Here is a 12,062-nt window from a genome sequence, read left to right on the forward strand (position 1 = left end):
CTCTCTCTCTCTCTCTCTCTCTCTCTCTCTCTCTCTCTCTCTCTCTCGAGTACATTCACACGCTCATTCGCTGCCCAGAGATGGACAAAACCTTATTCGAATAACAGATGACGTATAAAAACAACACGTGAATGATTTTATTTACTCGGACAAATTTTGATTCGTGCATCATGAAATATATAAATTATTTCTATAATTAAAAACGCTAATATTCACTCGACGAGTAATGGGTACCAAGTTGTTCATCTTTTATTCGTTATTCGAAACTTTCATCTATATAGGAATTTTGCCCGTCTCTGTCACTGCCTTCCGTGCAATCCTGCAAATCTGCTCGCTCACTTGTTTGTTGTTCGTTCGCTTGGCCGTCTCCGAGACGACCTTCTGCGTTTATGCGTGACCGATCGACACACGTTTTCGCGAATTGCAAATGGAAGTCGAAGGACCGCGAAGCACACGGGACTCTGACGAGTGATGGGTAGAGACTTGTTTCGAAACGAAAACACAGCTTCCTCGATCGAGACGAGAGAGAAGCTGATCTTGTTGCGTCGAGATTTTTCTATTCTCGGCAGATTTGAGCAGTGATTACATCGCGAGATTATTCTTGTGTAACGATCGCTCGCAATATTAAAATTAATCGATAACCGTAGACTATGTTTGTAAACTGTAATCACAAATCGGTAATTTGTAGTATGTCGTAGTTAACGGTGTTTAATCACGCGTTGTTCGTTTATTCGTGATCGCTCGGTAATCGTAGCGATCGATTATATTTCGAGCAACGATGATTCTCGCGCGTTATAGTTTCGCTTGGTGACTACCCTTCGAATCGTACGCAGAGTCCACCATCCGAGCGTCGATCGCGCCACGCGATACGTAACTAATTAAATTGCTTGTGCATTGCTCGCTGCCGTTAACCCATACGCCTGCTCGGCTCAGCATGGAAGACGAGCTCTCCGACCCTTTTTTTTCCTCGTGGCTCGAAATACAAATATAGACACGTATCTTTTAGTAATTTTCGTAAAGGTGCTCGAATCGAACTGATTTTCACTTTCGATATTCCAGGGCCGATTTAAAATTGGAGCCAATCGTTTCCACGGTAAATATTGGCACTTTCGTCGAAGGGTTCGGAGAGTTCTCCAGCCGTAGCAACGCGTTCAGCATTGGAATTCTGGTGGCACGCGATGTGACCGTATACGAGAGTATAGTAAAATAATTATCATATAATACTATTTATATAACAATATAATTATGATTGCATGTCTATGTTTTATATATATGCTCGTGTTTGTGTCTGTGTGTGTTTCTGTATGTATACATGTATATAACAGTTATATTACAGTTACGGCGTAGCGGGTAAAGAAGACGAAAAAAAAACAAAAAAAAAAAAACAACAAACGGCATTTAACCGAACTTCAAGATTATTATGTATAATACATATGTATATATAATATGTACGCTCGACAAACTTCTCGTTCAACTGTCGAAAAATCATTTTTTGCTGCTGTATTTAGGTACAATATACAACTGTCGTTGCGACACGCATCGATTTAACCGTTTTCTTCTCCTTTCGATCTCTCGCTTGTCCCGTACAAACACAAACACACACGCGGCAGAGACACGCAAACCCCAATTCTCTCTGTACCTCTCGGCTCCATTCATTCGTATAAATACCTCGAAATATATAATAACGATCGTAGTACCAATAACTCAATAATAATAATAATAATAATAATAATAATAATAATATAATAATATAATAATAATAAAATTAATAATAAAGGTTGCAATAATAATGATAATATACGCGTGACAATAAAATTTCTTTTAAAACCGTAGCAAAGGTTCACGCGACCCGACAACTAATCGGTTAAAGACAAACTAGAAAATAAACGAAACAAGAAAAGTTCGCGTCCGCACAAAAAGGAAACATAAAACAAAAAAGTCTCTGTCCTCCAAACCCCTACGTGGCAATAGTAATCGGAACGACAGCACCCTTCGCTTCTCGTCTTTGGAGGTCAAGTAGGAACGTAGACTCGCCAAAAGTAATAAGAGAATGCCTCTGTGCGCGAGGACTCTTGCTGTGAGTACTATTTTTTATTAATTAAAAAGAAAAAAAATGGGGGGGGGTGGTGGGGAAAGGGTTGCAATAATATTAACGATAATATAACAGAAAAACCACGAAGAAGCTATCGCACGGAGGACCATGGACGAAAAGGAGAACCTGAGACGAACGGTAATACTCACGTTGTACACGACTTCTCGATAAAAATATGGAAGCGCGTTCGATTTTGAATGAACCGATACGCGGTAGTCGCCAAAATCGTTGAAATTTCGGCCTGTGCGCAGAGACGGGAAAAATTTTATTCGAATAACGGATGATATTTGGGTAAACTTGTATTCGTTCAACGTGAAATTTAATTCTACTTTATAATTTATTTATCGTTTTTAACGAATAAATGTATGCGTTGTACAAAGATGTTCATCTTCTATTCATTATTCGAAATCTTTATCAAGACGCAAATTTTGCCCATCTTTGCCCGCGTGCACGTCTTTTGCCACGATAATGGCTGACGAGAGGAAGGGGGCCTGATATTTATATACGTATCCGCTATAAATGTGTGTCTCGAAAATATCAAAACTTTTTAATAGACTTCTCTTTCATTTTCTTTTTTTGTCTTTTTTAGTCTCCTTGTCCTTTGCGTCCGTGTGCACGCGCACACGAGGTATAAAATTGTATCCCGTGAACCATTGGACCGCGCTTAGTAACTCTATGGGCCCTCGTAAACCTCGTCAACCATATTCGACCGTACTATTCAATCGCTGTTCTAGCTTCTCTTAACCGTTGAGCATAGAAAAGTGTCAGCAACCAATTGATTCGTTTAGAATAGAATAATATATTGGTCCAACTTCTTTGCGACAACGTAAAATCTGACGAAAAAAAGGCTCCAAAATTTTCGATCGAATTAAAATTTGTATTTGTATTTGGATATGTTCGACCGTGGTTCTCGAGATTCTTTGTTTCATCGCGTTCGTGCTCCAGTCGTATCGTTGCCAACACTTTTCACCCTTTGCCAACGTCCTCGTCCATTCTTTTGTTTATCCTTCTTTGTCGCAACGGCAAGCTATCGAATCGAATTCACCGTTTTATCGAGAAATATAAAGAAACACATTACGCTCAGGTCTCGTAGACTTTTCGCTTTAAGCCATTCCATTCTCTGGGTCCCGTGGCCACCGGATCGACTCAAGTACAGGAAAATCGCTGAATAGCGCGCGCATCTACGATACATCGCTAACAGAAAAACAAACAAAAAAAAAAAGGGAAAAAAACATTGGAAAGGAAGCAAAACGAGCAAACGCTAACGTAGACAACGTATAGAACAAATTTCCGAGGGAGCCGCGGATGAATAGTTAGTAGTGAGTACGTACGACCAAAGTGGACGAAATAAAAATTCTATTTACGTGTACTAGTAAGAACTGGACTCGGAAAGAACCTTCGGGACAAATTCGGCGGACATGTCTGTAACACCTTGTGTGTCGCATATTTTAATATTCTTTTCTTTCATTTTTTACCAGAAATTTCCTGATTCTCGATAAGATTTGTGGTAGCAAAAATTGGAGCGGGCCGGCCTGCCGCGCATCGTAACGCATCGACAGGCCACCCTCAAGGCGGCGGCACTCGCAAATACCTATTTACAAAAATATACACATGAGCAACTTGCTTATCCGTTACGCTTTTTTCTTTTATATTTTCTGTTTCCTTCGATTATTCCTCTTGCATCCCGTGTAACGCGAGAGGACGTGCCCGCGGTGAATCCCTCCGTTACACGCGATTATTTTATTATTCTTCGTATTCGGCGTGTTTGTTCTCGCTTTCCTTTTCCACTTTTTTATTATTTTCCTGTAATCGCACTATGTATAATATGTGTGGTATGCGCTATACGTACAATTATCTGAATAATCTGTTTTTATTTCTTGTTTCTCATCGCTAGAACCTCTACTTATTTCCCCGTTTAAGTTCTAAGTAATGTAAATAATATGTGTATTGGTTGGTTTTGTTTTTTGTTACCGTTTACTCTTCTTTTTTCTGTTCTCCACCTTGTTGCGTATTAATTATCTAATCTAAGTTACCTTTTCTTTCTTTTTCTGTAACCTACCTACAAAAAAGAATCGTGCGTCCATTGTTCGTAAACGTCGGACAATAGTATTCGTTATAGTGCATCGGTCATGATCGACCGGTTGATCTTGTTGCTCGCGCGGTGCATATCCCTCCACCGAAGAGAAAATACATCGCACCGATTTATTTATCCAATTTATCTCCCTCCCATTCTTGCGGATCTCGAGACCGCCTTTTTCTTCTTACCTTTCATCTTTACTAAAAACGAAACGCAGACGTGCGTGACGCGTTGGTTCTCTCTCTTCATTAAATATATTCATATCTATGTGTGTGTATATATATATATACACGTAATAAACTATATGCATATATGTATATATCCTTGTGTATTCGTCGCACTCGAATCGCCAAAACGAAACTCATGCTTCAGGTAACGTCGGCTGCGGCGCACCGTAAAGCGAGAACACACGGGCGCTTCTGTGGCACTTCTTATTCCTTCTTCGTCGTATTCTTACCCCCTTTCTTAGTTCGTCGTTCGATTTCAATTCGTCCCAACAACTTACAAAAAAAAAAAGAAAGAAAGAAAGAAAGAAAGAAAAAGAGAGAAACCAAAACCGCTTCATAGCTCTTCGATTGTATGTGTTATCTTCATATCGATTCGATCTCCGACTTTGCATTGCCAATCATGCGTAGTCAAGAACAGAGCTACGAGATATCTTAGTTCTTGTGGTTCATTGGTTAGACGAATCGCTTAACTATATACTTGATGCTAAGAGTCGAACAAAAAAATGCCGGGGTACTCGAACGCGATCCCCTAAAAAGGAGAAATCTATCAGTTGTCCTAGGCGCGAGCGAGCCAGCGTAACCAACAATCCTTCTCGCGGCCGACACTTCCCCTGACCACCGGTATTCTTTTCTTCTTGCCACCCCGAAGAGAAACAATTCTTTTAACGGCTGAGCACGAACTCGACTTCTCATCTCCGCTATTCCAAAAATTTTCTAACGAGTATCACACAACCGACGTTTATACTTATTCGGAATCTCGAAACGATCGTTCGACGTATCGCGATGAGCTTTACGTGAACATCGTCGGATACGTGACCATGTTTTGCGGGAGAGAAGTGATGTAGTTCGGGGTTGGCGGTCGGGGGCTATGCCACTGTGGTCAGAGATCTCGGAGCTTCTTGATACCAGCCTGAACGTAACGCACCAGATCACGCAGCGAACTTTTCAACGTGAGGGGTCCCAATTTTTCATCCAGCTCGATGAAGAAATCTGAAACGATAAACAACAAAAATATAAAAGAAGATTCATCATTTACTTAACAATAATATACTTTTTTCGAACCAAGCCAGATTTGTTTCAAATACTTTTTGAGCCTGCCTCAGAAATCATAACGTGTAAAGTTCCAAAGCTCACCTCTATGCTTGTCCGTCACCAAAGCATTTGCCTGATCCCAGAGATCGTGGCAACTCAGTAGCAAGCTGAAATGATGATGTTGTTTCGCCAGAGCAGCGTGAACGGTGAGCGGAACGCTAACGTACGTCGCTACCTGGGGTTGACCGGAAGCGGCACCTCGATTCGCCAATTCGCCGCTGCTGTATCCGGAGCTCTGGCTGCCAACGGAACCTACGGAACCGGCCGGTGACGGTGTCGGTGACAAAGAAGGCGTTCCTTGTCCTTCGGGTTGCACCTGGGTCGCCTGTGCAGGCTGAAAATACAAGAAAACCGCGAGTCGTTGATACTTTGTCGATACTAGACGTTGAAAAGGATGTAAAGAAGTTGTGGCTCGTGCTGACCTTTTGATGATAGTCGGTAAGAATTTTTTGATTCTCTTTGATTTCGTGTCTGCGCATCTTAAAGAGCTTCAAGTATATGAGGGACTGGCAAAAGAGGCTGGAACAACAAAGACAGATCAAGAGCGTAACGAAATGCAATCGTGGGATAGACGAAAGTCTCAAAAGTGGAGCACCTACCTTAGAATGGCCAGCTTGTTATGTATATTGCTCTCCGGTGAGTTGTTCTGCTGGCTCTTAAACTTCGAGGAGATGTACCTAGGGGAAGGGGCAAGGGGAAATCGGAGATCGCTTTAATTAGGAAGCACTCTTCGTTGTAGTTTGGGCTTAATTAGAGATGTACTCACTTGATGAGACTAAGAGTATCCTTGTACATGGTGAACGACGCTCTCTCGGTGAGAGGATCCGACTCCATGGCATTGCCAGTGAGTAGGAAACAGAGAACGGCTTCTAGGTAAAGCATACCCTGCGCCGTGAGTTCGCACTCCTTGTCGGCGCTATGCTTCAACCGTTTCGCTTCCATCAGGTACTGATTCTGGTCCCTGTAAAATCGAGTCCCCAAACCTAATTGAGTCGCTGTTTCTCTACCGTGTTCGCGTCAATCGTCGCCAAGAAAACTACCACTTACCACCTATCCTGATCCTCCAACACTTCGTTCTGAGGATTGAAGTAGGAATAATAGACACGCTGAGGCGGGGGCGGTGGCGGCAATAGGCTCGTGTCGGGTTTTTCTTCCCGCTCGTGATTCGTTGGTTGTATTATATCGCTTTGCTATTTGATAGTTACAAGAAGTGATTGAAATTAAATATGTTCGCGTGAACTTAGGAAGAGAAACGTTCGAGAAGAAGAAGAAGAAAAAAACACGCGAGTAGTAGTAGTAAAAACATGCAGAGACAGAATCGTGCAACTCGAAGAACACATTTCTGTATCGGGAAAACTTTGTAGACGTTTACCTGACTGGAAGATGGCCTGGATAGAACAGCTTCGACGTCGACGTGTTTCCGTTTTCTCTTCTTCTTCTCTTTGTGCTCACCTGGTCCCTTCGCCTTAGCCTCTACGGAACACACAGTGCTCAAACTGGACACGGAACTACAACTCGGATTACGTTTCCTCTTGGGCGCGCTAACCGCGCCATTAGCACCATTACCACCTCCACTAGCACCTCCACCGACGATACCGGCGCAACTGTTCTTCGAGTCCGAAATCGGTTCGCCTTTGATCACAGCGCGATTTTTATGATCGCCGTCGCCTAACAACGCGTCCCCGTGACTCCTGGTCTCCAATGGTAGCTGCTGAGGCGGCGGTGTGTCAACTATCTCGCCCTCCTCCGGCGTGGACGGCCTAGGTGGCTGGGCGGGTAATGCGGTCGCTTGTCGGGACGACGGCCTGGTGTCGGGCAATTCCGTGCGTTGTCTCAACTCTTGCCCTCTGGATAGTTGAGATATATGGGGAAGCTTGTTCAGGTCGATCCTGCAGAGTAAACTGGGCACACCGTTCACGTAGTTGAACGGCGGAAAAGACTGAACGACGCTGGACGCCTGCGACGACGGCCTCTTGTACGGACTCTCCCCTCCGGTCGGAGTATTGGCAGACGTCGTGTACTCCTCCACGTAGATTCCACACTTCCCTCCGCCTTTGCCACCTTTCCCACCCTTACCGCCGCCCTTTCCACCGCCTACCGAAGTCGAGAACACTCTCCGGAGTGTATCGCTCTTCTTCTTATCCTGGACATTACCGGCGTCTTCCTCTTGGAGCTTTGGCCCTGGACTGTTGTCGCTGTCCGAGTTCTCCGGAGAAGTTGTCCGAGTTGGCGGTACCCTTGGTCTCGGAGGTACCCTGTTTCACGTGAAAAAATTGAATGTTTAGATTTTGACAAACGCAACTTCGATTCCATATCGATTGAATTTTAATAAACCGTTCGATTGCTTATTCTATAACGCGAAATTATTAAAGTGTACTTTCTCTCTCTCTCTCTCTCTCTCTCTCTCACCTGGCGACTTGAATACGACTATTCCTCATCGACACCTCGGACTCGCTGTCAGAGTCGGATCCACCGACATTGGCAACCCTCGAACTGGACTTTCTCGATTTCGGTTTAGCGGGGCTCTTCTTCTTCTCTTGTTTCTTCGGCGAATCCGCGAGCTTGGTTCTCTTGATGGGGACTCGCCTCCAACGCGTGGTGTCGTCCTCAGAGGCGCTATTGCGCTTCGCATTCGTCGGATTCTCGTCCTCGCTGGAAGATCCGCTCAATCTCGTCCGCCTCTTATCGCTTAATACAGCGGCGACTTCGGGCGATACTCTGGTCGGACGATCGCTATCCGAGGCACTGGAAGCTCCCTGCGATCTGTCGTCGCTGCCGTCATCGCTGGTCGCAATGGTGGCCTTGGAGATCGGCTGTTTCTTTTTCAGAGGACTGGCCACTCCTCGCGTTCTGCTACGCGGTTTACTATTTTTCAGTGTATCTTCCGACGTACGATGGCTACCCTTCGGACTCTTGGTAGGTTTTCTAGGCCGGCCACGTTTCCTAGCGTCGGCCACTTTTGGTTTTTCCGTCTGCGCGCGCGTCTCCTCCACGGGCTGACTCTTCTCCTGGTCCGAATGAGGATCGCTGTCGCTGAGGAGGCTTATCATCGTCGCGTTATGAGTCCTCTTTAGGGCCTCGTCAAGTTTCCAATCGTGTACCCCCGCCTTGTCCCTGTGCGTTCTCGTTTCCGTAGTCGCCGCCGGGGAACTTTGCCGCCTGTTGCAATCCTGGAAACAAAAAAAGGTTCACGTGAATGGTGCAGCGGAGAATACGAAATGTTTCTCGTCTAACGAAATCGAAGCTTACCTGAGTCTGTTTAGTTTCCGGGTTCTGTTCGCCATGCGACACAGCCGACTTATTGAAGAAGGAGCTCAAGTTCCATCTAGGCTTGGACTCCTCTATCGCGGGGGGTGGCTCTTCGATCAGATTGTCGGTCTTTGGTGACAAAGAGGGAGGGGTGGATGGGCCTTTGGCGGGTTGAACGCCTGTTTCGTCCTCGGAGTCGTCGCTGCTGTCCGAGCCGGAGTCCGATCCGGAATCGGAACTGGAGCTCGCGCTTCCGGAACTCTGTGGCGCCTGGCCTGGCGGGCTGGGTGGCCTTTGGTCTATCGTAGGGCTCGACGAGTCTTTCGATTGCAGAGGACTGGCCGGCGGTGGTGAGAGTATTCGCTCGGGTGTCATCTGTTTCGGCGGTGACGACGGTCTGGGTGGACTGAGCGGTCTCGTCGGCGACAACGGTCCCACGGGTGACAATCCCATGGGCGACATGGGAGCCAGAGGCGGTGGCGCCGGTGTCATAGCTGGTATCAACGGCGTCGACAGACTGTGGATACGGAACGGAACGGAACGTATTCGTTAGCGTTTCGTTCGTTTCTTCGCCGACGCGATCAAAATTCAAAAATAAACGAACAAGAAGATTGGAATCTATCAAACGGATACTTACTCGACCGTGAGGTCGGGGCTTCTGCTTCCTCTAACTGGCCGCGAAGACGTCCCCTGGAGGAAAAAGATCGAAACGATTAGTAATTAATTTCAAACAAAAAAAACTGCCGCGACGCCACTCTAAATTTAAATATTTATTTCAAATTTTAGTTTATCGAAAAGATACGGAAACGTTGCGGGTCGGAACAAAATTGTAGAATTGAAACTTGACGTCAAACGAATCATTGCGATATTATGTACGAAGAAAAATAACGGTACGTTTTATTCTGGTCGATTAATTTGGCTACCGGCTTACCTTGCCCGTCTCATCGTCGCTGTCCTCGGACAATCTTAGGTCCCCTTCCAAATCTCTGTAACAAACAGAAGGACATCGTTTACGTAAGATACGGATGAAGACTTGTCACGCAAAGCGAACAAAGGAGATTAATACCTCGTCGTTCGAAAAGTTTAATCGATACGTTGAATATGACATTACGAACAGTTTTAGCCAACTTTTCGAAGCTGATATACAACTTTCTCTTGCGAAATGAAACTGTATCGACGAAACAGCTTTGAAATTGCTGTTGGAAAAAGGAGATAGGAAGAAAGAACGAGCCCGCTCGTGGATAAGAGAACGAAGCATTCGCGATTAGAATCAACAAGAAGAAGAACGCGTACACGGAGAACGCGTGCCGTGGCAACCTGTAGAACACGAACGACGCGACGCGACGCGAGGCGAGGCGAGGCGAGGCGAGGCGAGGCGAGGCGTGGCGTAGCGTGGCGTGGCATGGCGTGGCGTGGCGTGGCGAGAGGAGACGAGACGAGGCGAGGCGAGGTGAAGCGAGGCGTGGCAAGGTAGAAACAATCGTTCATTGATCTCTGAAACTGCTGTTTCACGCTCGCCTCGCCTCCTTCGTCGGTTTCTTTGTCACAGTGCCCTGTTCGCGTATTTCTCGCATTCCATTGACACTTTCACTTTTGTCTTCCAATCAACCGCGAATCGACGGAAGAACCGATCGGATGTAACTTTTACTTGAACTCGGAGAGATCTTTTATTTTTTAATTCTGCCAAACAAACGTACATACACGTATATTCTAGTTTCAATGTCAGCGGAGTTTTAGAGCCGAATCTTTAAGAGTTTTTCAAAAATTAATCGTTGTCTAACTGCTCGCAGAGAAAGATAACCAACTCGAAAAACTATACTTTTGCAGCGTTTGGACCCTTTAGGTATTCCCCCGGTTAAGCGCAGCTTTCCGCTTCGTTTAGCAAACAAATTTGCACCCACGATCCTTGAAATTGAAAGGGACTCGCTAAAAATGCTTTATATACTTTGTTTTAAATTCGTGTCGTTTGAATAAACCGAGCTGGCCGCAGAAATAACTACTCACAATCAGTCGACGTATCGTCGCGTTCCAAAGTTATCCATTCACGGAGCCCAGAACAATACTACGCGATTCATTATCGGCTGCGTGCACCAAAATATCGACATTCTGTCTGACCACAGATCTCTCTATCTACTCGCATTCGTGTCGCTGACCGACAGGACGCGTCGGCACTTGCAGAGCTCACGAGCACCGTACAAACGCGTACACGAAAAAGAGAAAAGATATACACGAGAAGACGAGGGTCCTTTCACCCTCGATCGACGGTCCACGCGAACACATCCGACGAAGACGGTGCTCCCCAGGATGGACAACGCGCGGCAACCGGCAGAAAGGAATGGAAAGCAACGCTAAGTAGCTAAGTACGGGGAAGCAAGGAAATAGAGTCGAGCTGAAAGATAAAGAGGGAAAGTACGCGAAGCGCCGAACGCGGATGTACGGAAGGGTCGTCGACCTTAAACATGCTGTCCTGCGTCCTCGTCGACGTTCGCGGATATGGCTGACTGCCTGTACGCTCAGTTTCGATCGAACACATCCCCGCGGTGTCCTTTTTATTCGAGTTATGCTATTTGTACCGTCCAAGCATAGCTCTATAAAAATTGCAAAAATTGCAAAAATTGATATATTCGAAGAAATATCGATACCGTGATAGACATTTTGGCCACCCGATACTTTGCCATACTTTCTTCGATTACATCCGATGCGAGAAAATTGTTTTTTAAACGTTGTGATCGATGCCTGAGCTCGACCACTCTCCCTTACCCCTCTGCGTATATCGCGAATTTGATTTCTCGTAGAGTCACGAACCATGCGGAAAATTCGAACACGATCAAATTGAATCTCCTCCGACCGATTTTATTGACTTATTAAACGAGATCGCGTTAAAAGTTTTGATTGACTTTGGAACTGCGCGCTGCAGTCAATCTGCCGACAGACGCTACGATGCGAGGATAACTCGTGAACCCGTGAACTCGACGAAAACAGCGAGGAAATTGGCAAAATCGGCGAGCGCGCGCGCGCGCGAAAGAGATTTAACGATCGATCCTCGAACGGTACAAATTGCACGACTCCGTGGGAACGTTTTTAACTCCACGGCCACGGTGTTCGTTATTACTTTCATTCCTTCCTTGCGATAAGAAGGACGACGCCACGCCTTTTTATTGATAAACACGAAGCGAGCCTTGTTGAAATTTGTCTTGCTGCCATTTCCAAAGAATCACGGTAGAACTGAACACAGAACACGAGGGTTCTACGTCGTAGTCGCGAATTCGCGAGGACCGTGGCAGAACCATCGATTCGTTGAAACGCTCGCGTCGGAAACATTCGT

The 12,062-nt window shown here is 45.6% G+C and overlaps 1 protein-coding gene across 4 annotated transcripts in view; it reads right to left on the reverse strand.

The window, feature by feature from the left end:
* Positions 1 to 2,648: 2,648 nt before the first annotated feature.
* Positions 2,649 to 12,062, reverse strand: part of LOC128887677 (AF4/FMR2 family member lilli) — a 94,177-nt gene continuing 84,763 nt past the window's right edge. For all 4 annotated transcript variants that reach the window (XM_054143840.1, XM_054143841.1, XM_054143842.1 and 1 more), the window contains 11 exons: positions 9,669 to 9,723; positions 9,375 to 9,427; positions 8,738 to 9,254; positions 7,898 to 8,658; positions 6,861 to 7,743; positions 6,536 to 6,678; positions 6,255 to 6,449; positions 6,088 to 6,165; positions 5,911 to 6,007; positions 5,531 to 5,822; positions 2,649 to 5,386 (listed from right to left, as the gene is read on the reverse strand). In XM_054143840.1, the coding sequence (XP_053999815.1) occupies positions 5,277 to 5,386; positions 5,531 to 5,822; positions 5,911 to 6,007; positions 6,088 to 6,165; positions 6,255 to 6,449; positions 6,536 to 6,678; positions 6,861 to 7,743; positions 7,898 to 8,658; positions 8,738 to 9,254; positions 9,375 to 9,427; positions 9,669 to 9,723 (3,184 nt within the window). In that variant the 3' untranslated portion in view covers positions 2,649 to 5,276. The remainder of the gene's footprint in view (positions 5,387 to 5,530; positions 5,823 to 5,910; positions 6,008 to 6,087; positions 6,166 to 6,254; positions 6,450 to 6,535; positions 6,679 to 6,860; positions 7,744 to 7,897; positions 8,659 to 8,737; positions 9,255 to 9,374; positions 9,428 to 9,668; positions 9,724 to 12,062) is intronic.

Source organism: Hylaeus anthracinus, unplaced genomic scaffold (genome assembly GCF_026225885.1).
Source record: "Hylaeus anthracinus isolate JK02 unplaced genomic scaffold, UHH_iyHylAnth1.0_haploid 11989, whole genome shotgun sequence".
Taxonomy (NCBI): domain Eukaryota; kingdom Metazoa; phylum Arthropoda; class Insecta; order Hymenoptera; family Colletidae; genus Hylaeus; species Hylaeus anthracinus.